General features: G+C 58.7%; 8 protein-coding genes and 2 non-coding genes across 10 annotated transcripts; 4 read left to right on the top strand and 6 right to left on the bottom strand.

Moving 5' to 3' along the window:
- Positions 1-380: 380 nt before the first annotated feature.
- On the top strand, positions 381-2,004 carry EHS24_004562 (uncharacterized protein; the record flags this gene model as incomplete). The annotated part of the gene is made up of 4 exons (XM_028620131.1): positions 381-514; positions 564-960; positions 1,002-1,273; positions 1,353-2,004. 4 exons carry the CDS (start codon positions 381-383, stop codon positions 2,002-2,004), a joined length of 1,455 nt encoding a protein of 484 aa, XP_028479103.1.
- A 646-nt stretch (positions 2,005-2,650) lies between these two features.
- EHS24_004561 (uncharacterized protein) lies at positions 2,651-3,449 on the bottom strand (the record flags this gene model as incomplete). Its single annotated transcript, XM_028620130.1, has 2 exons — positions 2,651-2,826; positions 2,882-3,449. The coding sequence occupies 2 exons, from the start codon at positions 3,447-3,449 to the stop codon at positions 2,651-2,653; spliced, it is 744 nt and encodes a 247-aa protein (XP_028479102.1).
- Positions 3,450-4,507: 1,058 nt separating this feature from the next.
- Positions 4,508-5,963, bottom strand: EHS24_004560 (uncharacterized protein; the record flags this gene model as incomplete). The annotated part of the gene is made up of 5 exons (XM_028620129.1): positions 4,508-4,674; positions 4,736-4,781; positions 4,829-5,485; positions 5,533-5,821; positions 5,863-5,963. 5 exons carry the CDS (start codon positions 5,961-5,963, stop codon positions 4,508-4,510), a joined length of 1,260 nt encoding a protein of 419 aa, XP_028479101.1.
- A 590-nt stretch (positions 5,964-6,553) lies between these two features.
- EHS24_004559 (uncharacterized protein) lies at positions 6,554-7,718 on the bottom strand (the record flags this gene model as incomplete). Its single annotated transcript, XM_028620128.1, has 3 exons — positions 6,554-7,246; positions 7,293-7,569; positions 7,624-7,718. The coding sequence occupies 3 exons, from the start codon at positions 7,716-7,718 to the stop codon at positions 6,554-6,556; spliced, it is 1,065 nt and encodes a 354-aa protein (XP_028479100.1).
- Positions 7,719-8,271: 553 nt separating this feature from the next.
- On the top strand, positions 8,272-8,372 carry EHS24_004558. The gene has a single exon. It is a non-coding gene; the product is annotated as a tRNA-Glu (tRNA).
- Positions 8,373-8,768: 396 nt separating this feature from the next.
- Positions 8,769-11,029, bottom strand: EHS24_004557 (uncharacterized protein; the record flags this gene model as incomplete). Its single annotated transcript, XM_028620127.1, has 6 exons — positions 8,769-9,291; positions 9,759-10,057; positions 10,351-10,456; positions 10,527-10,680; positions 10,726-10,846; positions 10,889-11,029. 6 exons carry the CDS (start codon positions 11,027-11,029, stop codon positions 8,769-8,771), a joined length of 1,344 nt encoding a protein of 447 aa, XP_028479099.1.
- Positions 11,030-12,134: 1,105 nt separating this feature from the next.
- EHS24_004556 (uncharacterized protein) lies at positions 12,135-17,215 on the top strand (the record flags this gene model as incomplete). Its single annotated transcript, XM_028620126.1, has 6 exons — positions 12,135-12,726; positions 12,794-13,096; positions 13,148-14,236; positions 14,288-14,500; positions 14,540-16,195; positions 16,242-17,215. The coding sequence occupies 6 exons, from the start codon at positions 12,135-12,137 to the stop codon at positions 17,213-17,215; spliced, it is 4,827 nt and encodes a 1,608-aa protein (XP_028479098.1).
- Positions 17,216-17,547: 332 nt separating this feature from the next.
- On the top strand, positions 17,548-17,650 carry EHS24_004555. The gene has a single exon. It is a non-coding gene; the product is annotated as a tRNA-Thr (tRNA).
- Positions 17,651-18,231: 581 nt separating this feature from the next.
- EHS24_004554 (uncharacterized protein) lies at positions 18,232-18,974 on the bottom strand (the record flags this gene model as incomplete). The annotated part of the gene is made up of 2 exons (XM_028620125.1): positions 18,232-18,768; positions 18,816-18,974. 2 exons carry the CDS (start codon positions 18,972-18,974, stop codon positions 18,232-18,234), a joined length of 696 nt encoding a protein of 231 aa, XP_028479097.1.
- Positions 18,975-19,316: 342 nt separating this feature from the next.
- On the bottom strand, positions 19,317-19,877 carry EHS24_004553 (uncharacterized protein; the record flags this gene model as incomplete). Its single annotated transcript, XM_028620124.1, has 1 exon — positions 19,317-19,877. The coding sequence occupies one exon, from the start codon at positions 19,875-19,877 to the stop codon at positions 19,317-19,319; it is 561 nt and encodes a 186-aa protein (XP_028479096.1).
- Between the last annotated feature and the right edge of the window lie 280 nt (positions 19,878-20,157).

Below are 20,157 nucleotides of genomic sequence, written 5' to 3'. Positions count from 1 at the left end.
GCGGAATCGTTCGGCTCCGTGGGCTGGCCGGGGTCTGCGACGTCAAGGTCAAGACGGTTAACCAAATAAGTAGGGATGGACGTCGAATGACAGACTTTGAGCCCAGTGGCCAGTGGCCCATGGTTGTGTGCGGACGAGACTGAAGTTTGGCAGGGATGGCAGGGAGTATTGATGAAGACAAAATGTGACAGGTTCCAAGACTCCACGCCCAGTCGCGGTCTGATGGGCGCGGAGGGGTTTGGAACACTGATCAGCGGCCTGGGACCAAACATTGGCCACCTTGTCACCCGAGGGCAGCGCTTCCACCTTCCATCTTCCCTCCTTCCATCACCCTTCCTCCTCCAGTCACTGCTCTCCTTTGTCTCCCTCCTCAAAACACCATGTCCACCTCCGTCGCTCTACCTGGCGGCGTTCAACCAGGTGCGCGCGGGAACGCGCTCACTCGCGAAGAACATGAGTTGCTTGGTTTCAAGTACTCACCGGCCTTTTCCACTCCAGGCAAACCACGATACGTGTGGGTGCTTCTCTCTTCCCTGACAGAGTCATCCAACTCACAGCAGTAGCATTGGTGAAGAGGGTACCCGCTGTTCACATTGCGAGACGAAGGGCAAGATATGCGTTATTACCGCTCTCAAGTGGGGTGTCGCGCATGGCAGTGTCGCCGTCGTTGGCTGCTTCGCCGGTGGACAGCACGCTTGCTCCCTCTCCACCCTGCGCAGTGACCATGAGTGGCTCCCCCTCGGTAACGGCAGACTGCAGCAGAAGTTGAAGCCCAAGGTGCCCGCCAAAGGCGCGTCATCTCCTTCCAAAGACAAGAAGCCAAACGTCGGCGAACTCCCCTCCAGCCAACCTTCCCCGACTGCTCCAGAGACATTAACCAACGACCTCATGTCCACGACTGAGGAAGCCGAGCTGGAAAAGGTAGCACTTGCTGAGCAGCCCCCACGCAAACGCCAGAAGGTATGTGTTGCACTGGGAGATGGTCGCTGACCCATTTATAGATCCTCGACGGCCAAGGCAACAATCCCGCAACCTCCTCCACTGCTCAACCACTCCCTGCACGCTCGCCGGCCAACCCAGCCCCTGCCTTCGCTCCTGTCCAACCACTGCGTCGCCTCTCTCAAGCTCAATCACCCTGTGGTACCGCGCCAGCCCCACCACCTCCGACGCCCGCTCAAGAGCCTCAACCTGCAACCATCTCACCAGCTCCCCGCACCATGGAGCTTGCGAAGCAGAGCGTGGCAGGTGTTATTCCCGTCCAAACTTTTGCCGGGTCGTCCACTGCAAGCCCCGCTCTGGGCACGCCCTCCACCGCCGGCCACTCCCCATCGGCGAGCACCCCCCCCATCGAGCGTCACGCCTGAGGCAAACTCATCCATGTCGCCCTCCGCCGTCTCCAACCTTTTGAGCGCCACCGACTCGACCTCCCTGCAGTGGCTCAAGCTTATTTCCAAGGACATTGGCCGTATCTATGAAAACCAGAATAAGGTTATAGTCGACGTTGCCGAGCTCAAGGCGAGCCACAAGACGGCTGGTAACGACATGGCTCAGCTCAAGGCCAACCAGCATTCAATCGCCGCCGACATTGCCAAAATCATCGAGAAGCAGCAGTCCATTGCCGAGCAACAGCAAACCATGAACTCTGACGCATGTCAGCTGGGGCAGAACCAGCTCCAACTCGGCCAAAACCAGCTCCAGCTCGGGGAAAACCAGCACAGCATGGTGGACGACATGAAGATGCTGGTCGGCAACATGGACAAGATGGCCCACGACATCTCCGAGGCGAGCAAGAGCCACCAGACGATTACTCGCAGTATTGCCGCCATTCAGACCTCCCAGACCGAGCTGTCGTCCCGCATTGCCGACATGGACAGGAGCAAGGACGAGGTAGCCCGTCTCAAGGAGGAGGTGGCGGTCGCCGAGGTGGCCATGAACAGCCAGCGCGAGCTGCTCAGGATTCAGCGAGTCATCCTCGACCAACTCCAGGGCAAGACTGGACAGTGAAGTGCGAAGATTCTCAGATCGTGAAGTGACCCTGCAGTGTTGCAGCGTACTATGTCAAAGGCCGTGTCAATAGTGTATATACATGTGTTCTGTCTTTATAGCATGTAGGAGGGGTGGTATGTATATAGTATCATGTGTATCGGGCCAGCACACGCAGAGTGACGGAGAGTAAATGGCAGGGATATGTCAATGTGTGAACCAAACCACAGTGTCACCGGCCACCGGCCGTACCAACCGTAGAATCGTGCGCCACTGGGTGCGTTTGGCGGACCGCCACAAAACACACTATCAGCCGGTCCACCAAATGCCCATTCCAATACTGCGTTTACGGTGCTACCCTCGTCAATGATCAATGGCTTGAGCTGTCGTGCAAGCCGCTGGACCCGAAAGCCCAGGGGCCAGGATCATTTGTTTGGCGCGGCCGCATCATCACTCGCAGACGCCGACCAGCTCTCAACAGGTAGCTACGCGCTGGCTCAGACGCCCAAGACATCGCCGGTGGGGCGATTTCGAAGTTGCGCCTACCACAGTTGCCTCACCCTATCGCTCTGTTGATGAAAGCAAGCCTCCACCTGACGAGGTCAGGGGTGTGGTCTTCGCAGTGCAGCGCATACATGTTACCTCCCTACAGTACCACACTATCAAGTCAACCCCTCTCCTGCAGCAGCGCAATAATCACATCCTTGGACCGAATGACCTCCTCGTGGGAGCGGAGCAACTTGTCCTTGGTGGCCAGCGCCTCGCGGAGGTGGACGAGCTCGCCCTCGAGAAACTGGATCCGTTCTGTCGCGTCGAATTCCTCTGACAACATTCCTCGAGTGTCTGCATGAAAGTCAGTTGAAAGGCAGGCAGACAGGCCACGACCCACTCCACTCACTCTTGTGTTTAACAGGGGTAGGCTGTAAGGACGTGTTCGATCCGCGCTCGAGGTCATCGCTAGTCCTGGCCATGCCGGTTTGAACAGGCTCGTTCACGGGAGTGCTCCCATCGGGAGACTGCCAGTGACGAACCATCCCCTCCTCCACAGTTGACAGCGCCGAGTGTGGGGTGCCCTCCATGACGTCAAGGGAGTAGTCGATTGGTGCGTTGGTCCAGTTGGTACGTTCACGGAGGGCTCCGAGTTGTCGGATGGGACTCTCCTTCGCGTAGGCCGGTCGGGGATGCATTTTGGTGAGAGTGGTGGGCCGATGGCCGCCGCGGGGGTCGTAGTAACGGCCCGTACTGCTCTCCCAGTGTCGGGGTTGTTGGTAGTTGTAGGTGGCACAGGAATCGGACTCGGGCGGCTGGGAATGAGGGTCTTGGCGGGCGTTGGACACGGGGGTTAGAATATGCTCCCCAGTCGGCTCCTGGAGGTCGTACGGGAGTCTGTCGTCTGAACTGCCATCTTTGGAGTGCGTATAGACGTCGCGAGTCTGGTGGGGGTGGTACTCTCGGTTAATCCTCATGTACGAGCTTGAGGCGTGCGGAACGGATAGACGAGAAGGTGACTGGGAACGGCTTCGACGTGGACGGCGTTCATCCTTGGAGCTCTCCATGCAGGGCGTGTTAGGCAAGTGTGCCGGCCTAGCAGGCTCAAAAGTAAGCGGATATGTAAGAATGCTTGGGACGTACAACTGCATGGTCGCGTGCAGGAGCGTAGGCTGGCTTCGAATCCTCTCCCTTCACGGGCACAAACGCGCCGTAGGACTGCCAGAGGTATTGCCACCGTCCCGATCTACCTCACATGGTGGAGCAGAAGAGGGGTGGGTCGCAAGCGGAGCAGGTCTGGCAACGATACTCCACCTTGTACCAGTCCTTCTGGGTGCCATGGGTGAGGGGTTTGATGACGCAGTCTTTTTCGGATTCAAGACACGGACGACAGGGCTCTGGCCAGCTGGAACGGTCAGCTGGGGGTGGCGTCAATGCACACATGCACACATACATGTAGAGTGGATGGGTCTCTGTCCATGTACGCGCAACCTTCAGCCCTAGGGCGTCGTGGTCGAAACGACTCAGTATAGCCATGCTAGAAGCTAGAGATGATGTGTGGATGTGAGAGTGAGTGGGTAAAAACAAAAGTCTGTGAAACACTGGGTATTGCCGGTGACTACATGGATGCCCAACCTCGGGGCTCGCCGCGCCCCCACCTCCAAGTGTCCCCCCCCCCTTGGCATGCTGAATCTTAACAGCATGTACACCTGATATCCTGGGACTTGCTTTTGGAGATACGGTGATGTACCAGAGCTCCTTGTGCAGGTATTTGTCAGTTGGGTGAAGGAAGGAAGACTTAGCGGCGAGGTGGAGAGTTTCAGTGTTGGCGGTGGGGCCAATATTCGCCGTCTGCTGTATGGATGCGCCCACTCGAATGTTACAATTCCCTCACGACATGCATTGCACCACAGGACACACTGTATTAAGCTGTATTAATACCTGGGTATCGACATCACCATTCTCGTCACAACTCTTCAGCTACACGCCTCTGGTAGTCTTACGCATGCACACTCCTCGGCTGAATTCCACTACCTCAACCCTGCCTCTCGATCTGCTTCCGGTACATGGCAAGAAGGCGATCCTTGGTCTCCACCAGGCGATACATGGCAGTGAGAGCCGCCTGGAGGCGTTGGTTTTCGTCCTCGAGCCGGTCAATCGAACGGTCGCGGTGCCAGACCTCGTACTGGAGATCGTCGATTCCTGTGGTCTAGGTCAGTTTCATGCCCAACACACCAGCGAAACAACAGACTCTTGGTGTTACTCTTTCCTTGGTCAGACGGAGCCTTGCCAGCGATAACAGTCTGGGGCTACGCGTGTCAACTGTGGCTCTTTTCGGCGTAGCGAAGCAGCTCACCTTCTTGTATTGAGCAGATGCCGAAACCGGCGCTGAACTTTTGGTTTGGGAGGTTTCAACTCCGTTCGTCTTGGGTGCTTTGGGAGTACTAAGTTTAGAAGCCACGCTGTTGAGATTGTCTTGGACCTCTTGTAACAGTGCCTCCACTTCCAACGGACTGGCAAGGGACGCGCCAGTGGTGTCGTAGGGTGTAGGCGAGGGGACCGGCTTCTCCATCTCGCTACGAATGTCACCTTTGGCGGGACGAGCAGAGGAAACAGAGGGTGGGCGACGGCGTGGGGAGGGCGCCTTGCTCTCACGGCGCGACAAATCAGCTCGCGGGTCGCAGAGCTCGTGCGCAAGCCATGGTCCTCCGTCTCCAGAGTAATACTCGGCCGACCACCGGCCAGGCGACGCGCGGGATGATGAGTGGCGGCGCTCAGACTCGAACTCGCGTTCCGAGAGGCGACGGGGGCGATCAGGATCCCACGGGTGGTAGTCACGGCGGTCGCGTCGCTCGCGGTTAAAACGATATCGGTCGTCCTTGCGACCGAGTTCGGGGTCGGCCCAAGCATGGGAGCGCCATGAGGAGGAGGAAGGCGTCGGAGGGTGGCGTTCATAGTCTGCATGATCCTTGCGACTGCGCTTCGCCGATGGCGTGTTGTAGTCACTCGTGATCTGCTCCAACTGCGATCAGCCTCAAGAACAGAAGCCAATGAACAAACCTCGGCATGGCGCTTCCGCCTCTGCGTGTCGTTCTGGATCTTGATATCCTTGACGGCTTTCTCGGACATCTGGACAAGTTTGAATCGACCAGGCTTGATGTACAGGTACTGCTTGCGTCCGTCCGGGCCGGTCGTGATGGTGCAGCCATGAGACTCGGATCCTGCATGGCGGGGGCCGCAAGGAACGCAGCGCTTCAGGACAACGTAGTGGTCTTTGACGGTACCCTTGGCCAAAGGCTCGATGATGCAGAAATGGCGACCTTCACAACCTGTGCATGGTGTGGGCCACCTCCCCCGGTCAGCAGAGGACGACAGGTTGACTGGACTTACTTGTACAGGGGGTTTCTCGCAGTCCAATTGGGAACACGTTCAAGCCCGAGCGCATCGTGCTCCTCTGGTGTGAGGATTTGGAAAGGGGCTGTGAGGGACATGATGGCTGGTCGAGTATGGGATGGGTAGTGGATGTTGTAGAAGGACGTGTGCCGAGGAAGGTTGTCAAGTGATGGCATGGTGTGATCGCCACGACAAGATTGCACCCGCTGTGCGCGTCCGCCCCACTCATCGGAGCATCGGGTCGCTGGTCAACCTCCACCACACGGGCTTCCGCAAGCAACAACACGCAGAATACCAACGCATTACATGCATGATTGAAAAGCTTGACATGTATTACCAACGAAAGGTGATCTGTTACCTTTCGCGCGAGCTACGAAACGCGGTGACGAGGCGCTCCATGTTGACTCCACTCGCGACTCGCTTGCACCTGTCACGCTTCCTGCAGCGTTGCGCTCATGGTATTGTCTATACATTGATGTACCTGATACCCACGCTCCCTATGCCGTCCACAATGTACTCGATCTACTCTGGTATGCCATATCCCCGATGGTCTGTGGCGAACGCGCTCCTCCTTGCCTGCGCAACTTCCAAGTCGACTGTTGCATGCAGACTTTCATGCTTTGCGTCGAGTCCTCCCACTCTGAGGCCTTGCCCTTTTGAGCTCCACAGACTGGTATCTGGCCCGCCATCACGAGCTGGCCACAGGGCCCTTCATGGTTTCCGACCTCGCCCGGTCCGCGATGTCGGCGATGAAGAAGGGCTGCGATGTGGAGGTAGTGGCTCGAGGTTCAGCGTTGTCGGTATCCAGTGGGACTGCGAGGGCCCTGGGCTTGCTCTGAGCCTCGACCACACTGGAACGTCGATGGAGATTACGGTTGACCCGCGGGTCAAGATGAGCGTGGTAGTAGTTCGTTGAAGGAAGGTTCGTGGCCGTCGGCACTAGCTCCTCAGCGGCATGGTCTTCTTCATGGCGCCTCTCGGGCACTCGGCTGTCGCAAGAAGAACGAGTCGCGGCCCCAGTCACAATTTCATGAGAGGCATTGCTCTGGTCAGAGACCAACTCGCGTTTATAGCGGTGGCGAGCAGGGCGCTCGTAGTCGTCATGGAGCGACTCGCGTTCACGGCCGTGGCGAACAGAACGCTCCTCGTCGTCGTCGTGACGCAGAGGCCTGGAGAGAGAGTCTCGGTAGTAGCGTTCACGCGCTGCCTTGTGGGGGTACTCGTCGATGTCACTATGGCCCCTGCGTGGCGTATAGTCACGGTCGCGCGATGCTTGATAGTTGCTGCGGTATCGGGGATCCGGCGATAGAGAGCCGCTGCGGTTCACCCAGCTGTCTTGGCTCTGGCGCGCGCGTTTGGAGTCCTCAAAAGTCCAGCCCGGCTGCAGTGGAGTCAGCGTTAGGTGGTGGCAAGGAGACACGACTCACCTCGCCATTCTCAGTTCTCGGATTGTCCAGCTTCTTGCCGCCACGCTCTCGACGAGGAACCTCCTCCAAGACAAAAACTCCCGTTCTAAGCCAGCGATACTGGCGCTCACCGCTGGTGCCGCTGGTCGTGCCACAAGCTTTGCGGGCACCACCTTTGGATCCACAGCCTTCACAGCGCTTCTCGATGAGGTACAGGCCCTTCTTGGATCCAGCGGTGAGTGGTTGGACGACACAATTGCGTCCCTTGTCTTTGCACTGGTAGCACGGCTTTGGCCAACTGAGCCATGTGAGTCACCAGGGGAACAACAACATGGGCGCGGGCCGTACGTACATGTAACGTGGCTTGCTCTCAGTCCACGACGAAGCACGCTTGAGGCCGAGAGCTTCGTGCTCTGTTGGTGAAAGTTCGTGGCCTAGACCAATCATTGGTGGGGATATCAGAGAGGGTGGGGAAGTTTGAAGAAGAGAAAGCGCGAATGTCTGCTGATCATTGTTGATGGTTGACGGTGGTTGATCGCCGGGACGAGTCGACGCCCCCAGAAGTTACTGAGGTCTCCTCAGCTTCGCATCAGCAGTCACATCAGCTGAACCAGTGAAGTCGCGGGTTCACACAGGCACCAGTTTTTCTATTGAATCCTATCAACCCCCGCCATATACATGCGCCTTACCTCACATCACTCATGTTCCGCCCCCACCGTGGTTCAACATGTCCTCGGGTCCTGCCAGATCAGAACATGGGCTCAATTTCGTCTTCCAGACACCGAGTAGACGCCCGTCAGTCGCCTCCTGCCGTCGCACATGTGTCATTTGATCATTGGGTGTTCTTATGTGGTGGTGCTTTGGGGTGCCAGTCTGGTGGTTGTTAAACGACATCAAGCGCTGCATGCACTGGCAAGGTGCCAAGATTCCATTTAGAGTCAAGGAACTCGATTTTCGTTTCCTCACTTCATCAGCCGACATCAAAGACTCGAACATCGCCTCTTCGCTAGTACATCGGTTAGTATCCCCGCTTTTCAATGAGCAGTCTTCGAGACAGCTTCAGGATCGCGGTAGAGCGGGGTTCGACTCCCCGGCGGAGAAGATGAGCACAAGATGTTCAATCTTTTTGCTGTTCCGAGCAACCGCCGTTGACCACAGTGGGCAATGAGCATCGGGTAGGTGCTGCTGAGGCTGATGAAGACAACACGTTCGTTCTCCTCCCTCTCTGGGTCCCGAAGACCAAGCCCTTTGAGACTCGTGGATTGTGTTTTGGCTCTCGAGGCTGGCGGCGTGAAAATGCCCGTTAGTGGAGAGTAAGCGAAGCGGGTGGCAACCACGACAAACACATGCGTTCATCGTCATGGTAGCTACACAGGAATGGGTGCCATGGGTCAGGTTCATAAGGTACTTGGCTCGGGGTGGATGTCGGGAACTTGCGGTGTGGAAACGACGCGGAGCAGGAGGCCAGGAGTGCGGACGAGCAGAATGCTGATGGCGTTAAAACGTGGTCTCGTCGCAAATCGCGAGGGTGAGTTTGCGCGCCGCGGCAAGCTTCTCCCTGAGGGCGATAACCTTCTCGTCACTGTCGTACAGCTGCCTGTCACGCTGAACAAGTAGGGTAATAAGGTCCTCGGGTTCCAGACCGGCGTACTGGTCGCGCTCCCAAACCTCATCAGGCGCGTTTTGAGGAGGGCCATCGGGACTCGCGACGGTAGGCTTGGGAGTGTGGATCTTGCGTTTCTTGGACAGTGGCTGGGTGTTGTCTTCATCACTGTGGTCTCCTCCTCCGCTCGCCGAAGAAGGGTTGCGAGGTGGCTCGGAAGTCGGAGTGGAACCCTCCTGACGCTTGCGAGGCCAAACGGTCTCCAGTGTCGCCGTGAAGTCGCCCAGCTCGGAATCGACGTCGACACCGTCGTCATCGAAGAGAGAGTCGATGTCCGAGGAGGCGTGCTGGATGGCTTCGACAGGCAATTTGGTAGTCTCAGAGAGTGGGTTGGACGGCGAGCCTGGGGCGTACTGGCTGATGGGAGTGGGCGTGTTTGTGGACATGCTTGTGGATGTGTTTGTGGACGTGGTGGATGTGATGCGCCTATAGCGATGGGCGGCCCCAACCCTGGTAGTTGTTTCCTTGGAACGCTGTCAGCGGATGAGCGGTGAGGTGTATTCAAGAAACTAACCTGGTGGCGCCTGTTCTTCAGAGTGGCACGCACGCGAGACTGGATGACTTTTTCTGGGAGCAGCACTTTGACCAAGGTCATGTCGTCGTGGATTTGCCACTCATGGTCGCCGAATCTGGTACAGTTGGAGCACAGCTGGCGGCCTGCACACTGCGCGCAGCTGCTATTGATGGAGACACAGTTCTTGCCATGTCCGTGCTGGAGGGGATGGATGATACAGTCGATGTCGCGTTTCTTGCAGCGGTCGCAACGTTGCGGACACCTGCCGTTTGTTTAGGCATGTTCCTTCCACCTTTTTCAAAGGACCTACTTGTATCTGGGGTCACTTGCATCCCAATTGCCCGCTTTCTTGAACCCCAAGGCTTCATGCTCCCCGGGGGTAAGCACATCGTGGAGTGCCATGATAAACGCAGTGCTGATTGGGAATGTTGATACGAGAGGAATGAAGCGAAATGACGAGGGCGTGGTTAGAACGCGGAACATGTTTGGTTCTACTGTACGTGACGGGGCCATCCCGCTGGCCCGCTGGCCGTTGGCACGGCCCTCATTAAACGGATCGTCATCAGATTCTTGCATCAAGTGATGTTTAGCAGTGCCGTACTTCCAGTCCTACTCTTAGAGCTTGTCCCGGACTTCGCTTGCACGTCCGGCGACCAGGCCTTTGCCAGCCCGTCTGACAACCTCGCGCCAGTTGTCCACAGGCGTGCAGGTCGCGACCCGGCGACCAGGTGCCATACGACGCTGACAACCAATTGCTGAGGTTAGCTAGTGGTCTGCGTTTCCAGATGAGCTTACGACACGCTGCAGTCTCGTTATACTGGTACTGAAAGAACGGATCCGTCTCCTCGGCGAGAACATCACCAAGTCTGCATGTTAGGCATCGAATGGCAACATGCACCCACCTGCTTGTGCCATGAGGTAGCGAGTTGGACTTCTCCCATATGGTTGACCCATCCACCAACACTCCTGCCACCCATCCAACTGGACATTTTGAGCTCAACCCCCTGGCTGTTCAAACTCACAGGTGACAAGCTTGTTCGCACTCGTTGCGTATATGAGCTCCTTGAATCCAGCCCACCGAATGGCAGAACCACACATGGCGCAAGGCTCCCCGTTCGTATACAATGAAAAGTCTCGCCAGGCAGCAGATATTTCGGCAGGTGACAACCCACGAGCGGCAAGCACGTTCGTGCAGTTCCGAATGCCGGCTATCTCACCGTGCAGCGTTGGGTCTGACAATCGTCAGCAGACTCGTCACGGCTGCCTGATAAACCCACCACCAGTGGCGTCGATTTGATTTGCAGCGATACATACCAGTTGATCTGACGTAGTATTCACAATGGCAGTCCCAAACGGGTGCGCCGGACAAGGGTGTGCATTCGGGACGACATATATGGCCTGTAAGACGTGTCAGGACGCGGCTTGGTGAGAACTGCTCACTTCGTGGGCGACCTTCATCCAATGGAGACGCCGGTCGGACGGGACATCGTTGAGCACGAGAACCGGCGCCGATCCCGCAGCCGCGAACAAGACCTGCAGCAGTCCTGCAAGCGTCATAATAAGGTGAAATCTACCGATCATGGTGAATGAGTAGTTTGCGTGCGAGGGGTGACATGTCGGATTGGCGACGCAAAGTGGTGACTTTGGATAAACGTCATCAGCAGAGTTACGTCATCGTCGTGTTTCTCTCCGCAAACAACACCCATTCCCGCTCCGCTGGATCGGGGAGATGGCGACGCCGAGCGGCACATGGGTCCTCTTAGGCCACCCATGCATCTCGTTCGGCGACCCAAAGAGGTTTGGTTGCGGTCGTTTTCGTCGCAAGCAGCGGTGGACGTGGAAACCGCAGGTAGTGGCTCTTTTTTTTTCGGCATCCGGGCCGACTGAAACTGGCCACACCTGTATATCGTATGCGGCGTTCACATCATGGTTGCCAAAGCAGGATCCCATGTGAGCCCCACAAGTTGGCCCTTGCTCGCAAATGCCAAAATGCCAAACACATATCTGCGGGAGCCCTCGTATCGACGAAATGCTGCTTTTTGGAGTGGTAGGCAACTGGATGAAGCGAGCGAGCCGAGAGAGAGCACGCCGCTTGATGACGTTCACAGGCACCCTGTGGTGGACCGATGACCATGAAATGTCCGCTCCACACCTGAAGCAAGGGACGGTCCAGACGCAGGCGGCTCGTTTTAGCCAACATGCGTCAGAGATGAGGGGACACAACCATGGATGCACGGGGTTACGACGACGAATGATGCGCTCATCGCTGCACTAGACGATGGAATGCGATACTGGGGTGCTGCTCCGCCACAACCGTGCGTTCAGGCGGCTGGATCCGCCACCAACCCGATGGTGGCACTCTCCTCTGCCTGTCCCGCGTTGGGTCCAGGTGCGTCATCGTGCAACACCACTTGCTGTATCGTCCAGTTGTCTACGGTACTGGGTCTATGCGTCACAGGTCCCGACAGGCTTTGCTCTCCACGCTGGCATTGGCCTCAATGACCTCATAGCCCTTCGCCACCATCGACGTCTGGCACATGATGAATCCAGGCCCCACCATGGGCCAGCGATATCGACCCGCCAGTGTATATTACAGTCGTCCTCCCCGCTTCCATGGCTTTTCTTCTCACCCCCTACAAATATTGAATAGGTCAGACACCCACCTGGCCTTCTCAGCACTGTGATTATGAACCCCCAGCAAGACAACAGTAATCTGGGCGGCCGGCCTCTCACCGGGACGACCGCCGACCTCCGCGCAGGTCAAATCCCCGCCACGGGTGCCACCACCGGCACTGGAATGACGGGTCCGACCGCCATCGGCGGTTCGCAGCAGCATGTCGACACCGGCCTTCGCCACGGTGTTGCCGGTGACTTCAACGACCCCAACGCCAAGCCCTCGCTTGGCGACAAGATCAAGGCAGCCATCCCCGGCCTTTCGCCGACCAACACAACCGCCACTGAGACCACAGGTGCCGGCATGACCGGTCTGACTGGGTCGCAGCACCCGACCACGACCTCGTCCCACTCGAACGTCATGGGCAGCAACGTCGGCGCCAACACCGCCATGCCCGGCCAGACTCAGCACTCCCATCTCGGCAGGGACGCAGTCGGTGGCGCTACCGTTGGCGGCCTTGCTGGACACGAGCTCCACAAGCACGAGGAGAAGAAGATGGCCCGTGAGGGCGTCCTCGACAACTCTTCCACGTCGGGCCCCATGGGCTCGACCAACACGATGAACATGCACAGCACTCGCCCCATCGACAACGCGCGCGGCATGAGTGAGTCTGGAGTAGCGGCTTTTCAAGTCGGCGACTGCTTTTTCTTCCGCATCGGCTAATTATTTAGATCCGTTCCAGGACAACACCTCAATGCCTGGCGCCTGGTCGACAGGTGATGACACTGCACACCACGCCCAAGGACACACTGGTCGCGATGCGGTGGCTGGCGGCGCTGCCGGCCTTGCAGGCGGCCAGGCCGTCGAGGACCACGAATTGAACAAGGCCATGCGCGACACCAACCTCGGCTCAACCATGGGCGCCTCTGGGAACACCATGGGACCCAACACTACCCTTGGCAGCGGTGTGGGATCAGGTCTTGGCCAGCACGACACCACTCTGGGCGGCCAGACTGCCCACCACGGCGACCACCGTTAGTTATGCCGATATTGCAAGAGGGAGAACCAAGCTGACACGGTGGTAGACTACGGACGCGATGCGGCGCTGGGCGCCGGAGCTCTCGGCGCAACCGGAGCTGCCGTCCACCACCACGACCAGAACAAGGCCATGAGGGACAACACGAACCTCGCTGGTGTGGGGTCGGGAGCGACCACTACCGGTTCTGGCCTCGGAACGACCACTGGTACCACTGGCTCTGGTCTCGGCCACAACACAATGGGCACGTCCGGCGTAACCCCCGGCCAGGAGCACCACTACGGACGTGATGCCGCTCTTGGAGCGGGTGCTCTTGGCGCAGCTGGTACCGCCGAGCACAACCGCCACGACTTCTCGGGGGTCCCCAACACCAAGCCCACCGTTGGTGACAAGATCAAGGCTGCCGTTCCTGGCACCTCGCCTTCCACGCACACCGGTACCACCACGCACACCGGTACCACCACGCACACCGGTACCACCGACCATTCCACAGCCATGGGCGGCTCCAACGTCACGCCCGGCAAAGAGCACCACTATGGCCGCGACGCTGCCCTCGGAGCCGGCGCCCTCGGCGCTGTGGGTGCCGCAGAGCACCGCCACCACGAGAAGAAGGAGCTCTCTGCGACAGAGCGCGCCGCTGCCCCGACCTTTGGACCGAACCTCGGTTCCAAGCACACGGCCACTGGCGACCCCCTTGCAGGGCACACCACCCAACACGCGGCCGGCTCGCTCGGCGACGACGGCGAGGACCGCAGCGTCGGCCAGAAGATCAAGGACAAGGTCGCTGCCATCTTTGGCAAGGACGAAACTGCCACTGACGCGACGGGTACCAACGTCACGGGCACGCACACCACCGGCTCGACCGGCCTCCATGACCACCGTGGCGCGGTAGCCGGAGCTGGCGCAGCTGGTCTCGGCGCCGCAGGCATTGCCGCTCACGAGCACAGCAAGCACAAGGGTGACCGGGATGCCGCTGGCAATCTTACTGGTGACCGCGCCACGGGCACAACCGGTGTGACCGGCCTTGGCTCAAACAAGACCACCACCGGTGTCGGCTCGGGCCTTACTGGCAACACTGTTGGCTCTACCGGAACAGGTCTCGGCCACCACGATGCGACGACTGGCAACAAGGACCACCGTAAGTGTCACGAACTTGCTCAAAGGAACAGCATGTTGACATCCTAAACAGACCTCGGCCGCAACGCTGCTCTTGGAGCGGGCGCTCTTGGTGCGACGGGCGCTGCCGTGCACCATCACCACAACAAGGAGGCTGAGCGCGACGCTGCCTATGCTGCCGGGTTTGGCCCTGACGGCGACGTGGGAGGTACCTTTGGTAATCGCCGCAGCGACAACACGACCACTGGCCTCGGAAACACGCAGACTGGATTGAGCCACGATAGCAGTGAGTATGACGTAACTCAGTGAATCTGACAGTCTTCAGACCTTGGCGGTAACCAGCACCATCTTGGAAGGGATGCGGCCGTCGGCGCGGGAGCTCTTGGCGCCGGTGGGGCAGCAATGCACCACCACGACAAGACGCACGGTGACCACCACCTTGGCACTACGACCGGTGGCGTAGCACCCACTGCTGGCACAGGACTCGGCGCAGGTGCGGGCGTCCACGACACCACCTCGCGCGGTCTTGGCCACGACCACCAGGGACTTGGCCGTGACGACAACGTTGGCGACAAGCAGCACCACTATGGCCGTGACGCCGCCATGGGCGCTGGCGCCCTGGGTGCCGCTGGCCTCGGCGCTCACGAATACAAGAAGCACCACGACAGCCAGGGTGTCAACGCCCCCGGTACGACCCACGCTGTTGCGCCCGGTGGCGGTCTCGGCGGCCTGGGTGGCGGCGTTCCCAACACTGGTAACACCATGGGCACGACAACTGCCACTGGCGTATCCCACGACCGCACCGCAGCTACTGAGGGTCACCGACACCACCTAGGCCGTGATGCAGCTGTCGCTGGTGCCGGAGGACTGGCCGCAGGCGAGATGGCTCACCACCACAACGAGAAGAACCTTGACCACCACGCTGGCACAGGCCTCGGCCGTGACCACCTTGGCCGTGACAATCTCGGCTCGACCACTGGTGCTGGACTTGGCCACGAACACAACGTCACGGGAACCGGTATCGGCCGCGACAATGTTGGTGGTACACACAAGGACCACCACCTTGGACGCGACGCTGCGATGGTCGGCGCGGGAGGACTCGCTGCCGGCGAGCTGGCTCACCACCACCACCAGAAGCAACACGACAACAACCAGACTGGTGTTGGTCTTGGCCGTGACAACCTGGGCACGAGCACCACCGGAACTGGACTCGGCCACGAACACAACGTTACGGGAACCGGTCTTGGCCGCGACAATGTCGGTGGTACACACCACGGCAGCAGCCACCTCGGCAGGGACGCTCTTGCTGGCGCGGCTGTTGGTGGTGTCGGCGCTCACGAGCTCGGTAAGCACCACGACCGCCACGACGTGGCCCACAGCACTCAAGGCCGTCTGTCGACCTCGTCGGCCGACGCGGCGACTGCTGCGGAGCGTTCGCCCAACGACGGCTCCGTCCCGGCCCATGCCGTCCGCGAGCAAGGCATGACTGCTGAGGACCGCAAGATGCAAGAGTCGCTCAAGTCTATGGGCCTCACCAAGGAGGACTGGCGTAACGACAACTTCGAGGCTGTCTCTCCGCCCACGAGCCCTACTGCTGCTGTTACCGGCGGTGATGGTGTTCGCAACAAGGACAACATGACGGGCGCTTCCGTGGCGGGCACTGCTCCCACTACCGCCACCGGCCAGCATGGCACTCAGCACCATGTCGGCCGCGACGCAGCATTGGCTGCTGGTGCCACCGGAATCGGTGCCCACGAGCTCAACAAGCACCACGACAGGACGACTGGCGAGGGTCTCACCGGAACTACCGGACAGCACCACGTCGGCCGCGACGCTGCCATGGCTGGTGGTGCCACTGGCCTCGGTGCCCATGAACTCAACAAGCACGACAACCGACAGGCAGGCAACCTTACCGGTACCCACCACTCTACCACGGGTATGGACCAGCAGTCTGATCTCTCTGGCACCCAGCACCACCAGCGTAAGTGAACATTACTGCACACGTGTCCTGAATGCTTACATTCCAGACCACCTTGGACGCGATGCGGCCGTTGGAGCTGGCGCTCTCGGCGCGGGCGCGCTCGGCAAGCACGAGTACGACCAGCACAAGGAGCACAGGCGCGACCACGATGCATTTGACTCCAACTCCCCAGCGCACATGCGCGGGACCACCGGCTCTACCGGCATGGGCTCGAACGTGATGGGCTCCAACACCATGGGTTCCAACACCATGGGTTCCAACACCATGGGTTCCAACACCATGGGTTCCACTATGGGCTCCGACACCCTTGGTACGCAGCACCAGCATGGCCAGCACCACATTGGCCGCGACGCGGCCATGGGTGCCGGTGCTCTCGGCGCTGGTGCCCTGGGCAAGCACGAGTACGACCAGCACAAGGAACGCAAGGCCGAAGAGTCGCGCATGGGCCCCACCGTTGGCGGTACCCACCTCGACTCAACGGCTGCTGGACACTCCGGCCTCTCCGGCGCTTCGGCTGGCCTGCAGCAGCCCCACTCGCACACCGGCCGTGACGCCCTCGCCGGCGGCGCCGTTGGTGGTATTGCCTCTCACGGGATCTCTGCTCACCACGACACCTCTCCCCACGCCCATGGTGGTATCATGGACGACAACGGTCTCCGCCACACCCCCATGACCGGCTCGGCTGCGGACACATCCTACAACCCCAGCCGCGAGGCCGAGACGTACAGGACCGAAGGTCGCTTCCCCGACACTCACCACTCTCACACGGTACGCGACACCGGTCTCGGTGCCCTTGCCGGCGGTGGTGCTGGTGAGGCCCACCACCACCACCACCAGAAGCGGGAGTATGAGCGCGAGCAGGCTCGCGAGGAGGGCCTCATGGCCCCATCCAACGCGGGTGTCCCCGGCGCCACCCTCGGCGGTGGCATGACCGGTGTCAACACTCTCGGTCAGAAGCACGAGCAGCAGCACATTGAGCGCATGGACATGCCACCCGACTCGACCATGCTCGGTCGCTAGGCCATGGGTGTCAACGCAGTCGGTAGCCCCGGCATCACGCACGCGGCGACCGACCTCCTCCCCTCCGCCGTCGTTACGTTCAAGCCCAACCCCAACCGTAAATGCCTGAAAAACACATCCCAGAAGTAGCCTTGTAACAGACCAGCCTCAACGAGGTCACCTTGTAATTCGCTGGACTCGGAAGAAAGAAGGAAAAGCAAGAAGCAGAAAACCCCCAGCGTCCGTAGTGTCTTGTAGTTTGCGTACACGCAAAAACTTCGAGTAATGTGAATGTTTTAGGAGAGAAACCAGCCGCCGAGATCGTCTTGGAGAGCAGTCGGTCATCACCATTGGCCTTCTTAGTTCAGTGGTTAGAATTTTTCACTAGTAGTGTCTGTGACTCGTCAACAGCCGGCTAAGATGAAAGGGTCACCCGTTCAATTCGGGTAGAAGGCAAGAACAGTGTTCTCTTTTGATCCTTGTTGCATTGGGAACTCAGACAGTGACCGTAGAATGACCTGGGTCAGCAAGGGTCGCCTTTTTGGGCCATCTCCCTTTGGCATGCTGCATACGAGGCCGCTACGGCAGTGGAAGTTCGAATGCTCGATTTTCGGGACATTTGTTTCTTTTTCATTTCGACATGGTGCCACAGTACAGTGCCACACTCACAGCCAACTGTCTACCCACCCTTGAGAAGAGAAACCATTACTGCAAACTGTGACCAACCAGTCGCCTGGTCCCCAGTATCTGAGCCGTACTGGGACCACCATGCCGACTCGGCATTGAACCCGCCTTTAGGTCTCCTCTCCTCTCCCAACTCTGTCACGGTTTCGGCGGGTTGGCGGCTTACGTAATGTGTGACGTGGGTTAGTGGACTGTGTTGCGGCTTCTTTCGCCACCCCTTGTTTTTGGTTCAATGGCTGAAAACAGTACGCAAACCGTACAAGTGGGGTATGCATAGTCGACTACATGACACTCGCCAAACACGGCACTCGCCAAACACGACACTCGCTAAACTTCATCACTTCCTTCTCTGGCTACACGTTCTGGGGCTGGTCGGCCATGGCCCCAGTCTGCTGCTGGGGACGAACGTTCTCAGAGGCCTTGTTGTTGGACTTGTGGGCAACACCAGTGGTGTGCTGTTGCTGGGGACGAACGTTCATGCTGTTGAACTTGTTGGCAACGCCCATGGTTTGCTGCTGCTGGGGACGGACGTTCTCGTTGTTGGACTTGAGAGCAACGCCATTGCCGTGCTGCTGCTGGGGACGAGCGTGGTCGGCCTTCAACGTCTCCATCTCCTTCTTGAGGCGAACGTTCTCGGCCTGGAATGACTCTTTTAACTTGGCAACGTGGTCCAGCTGCAGACTTTTCTCTTCGAGCGTAGTTGACAGTTGATCAAGGCGGTCGATAAGGGTCTTCTTTTCATTCTTGTGCTTCTTCAACGTCACATGGAAGTGGGTGATCTCGTCCGCTTGTCTCTTGATCTTTAGGGTTTTCTTGTCGATGGTTTCCTTGAGGGACTGGATCTCGGTGACGTCCTGGATATCGTCGTCGTCGTCGTCGTCCTCGGAAACCTGAATCACGGTCAGCATGCTGCATGGGAATGGACCCCAACACCCACCTTGATGCGCTTCGTGTCTCCCGCCGAACCAGCACCCTTCAGTGGAAGGTGGGCCTTGCGCTTGGTAGCAGCAAGGTGGACGGGGCGAGTGGGAATGGGGGGAGGGGGAGGGAGGAATGCCCTCGGTGGATGGGCAGGCTGAGAGGGTACGTTGCCCATCTTGAGAGGTGGTGGATGGAATGAAAGAAGACAATGATGGTGAGAATGGTGTTATTCGCCGCTGGAAATTGGCCCCGCTGTGTTTGTCCCACAAAGGCAGATGCCGACCGGCAGACCGGCAAAACATCCCCCCACCCATGCACACCCACCGACTGGGGTGTTGCCCCACCGGTCGTATGCAGAGACGTAGAGGGCCAACTTGGTTTTCGTGTTTTGTTGCATCCCGGACACTCGACGAGCTTCCCTCGCTACATATGAAACTGCCAACTAGAACACTATCAACAGTGGTATGTATTTGTGCAATTTTACAAGCGTCTTCGGTCTTCCTCATCAGTCTCTACGTCAACGGCGGTTTGGTCGGTATCCAATGGGACGATAGCAGTCAGAACCAACATGCTTGTCGTCATCTTGTGGATACATGTTGGTTTCGTAGGAGCGGACGGCACCGTAGTGGCGGGACTCGTAGTGGTTCGGGGCGTCCTCATAGGTGCGACGGCGACTTGGACCCGGAAGGCGAGTTCTACTCTCGTGGCGCATGTACTGCCCGCGGTCGTCTGTTGTTTGGTTGTACAGGTCGCGCTGATCACGCCCACGCAGCAGACTGCTGAGTCGGTCCACCTCGGCCTTCAGGTTGGCATTCTTCTTCTGCTCATGGTTGAGGTGACGATTTAGATACCAGACGTCGCTGCTGTGGTTCCCCGCCTGGAGGCGAAGGTCGTCCTGGGCTCGGCAAAGTTGTTTCTTCAGCTTCTTCAAGCTGGCCGTGTGAGCGTGCTCGAGGTCGGCAACGTCCTTCTTGTACTTGTCCGAAACCTTCTTGAGCTCCTGACTGAAAGCGACCACAAGTTGTGCGTTGTCCTCCTCTCGAAGAGAGAGCTTGGCTTTGAGACAGGCAATCTCCATTTTGAGCTCCGTGGCATCGGTTCCCTGGTTGACTCTTGGTTCGATGTGTGTATGCTGTGTACTGGTCAGCTCATCATGCGGGAATTGACGCACGCTGTGTGGACTCTTTGGAGACAAGCTGTGTTCCTCTGTTGACTCGGGGGTAAATGCGCACCCTAGGCGCCGGGGTTGGTTTGGAGTGACGACGACCTCATCTTCGCCCGGCACGACGCCAGCAGGAAGGGAAAGACGAGACGAGGCCATCTGTCGATCTGGAGAATGCGGGTCTATGTACTCCATA

This window comes from Apiotrichum porosum, assembly GCF_003942205.1.
Source record: "Apiotrichum porosum strain DSM 27194 chromosome Unknown scaffold_2, whole genome shotgun sequence".
NCBI lineage: Eukaryota > Fungi > Basidiomycota > Tremellomycetes > Trichosporonales > Trichosporonaceae > Apiotrichum > Apiotrichum porosum.
Note: the sequence above shows the minus strand (reverse complement) of the source record. Positions and strands in the feature narration are given on the sequence as shown.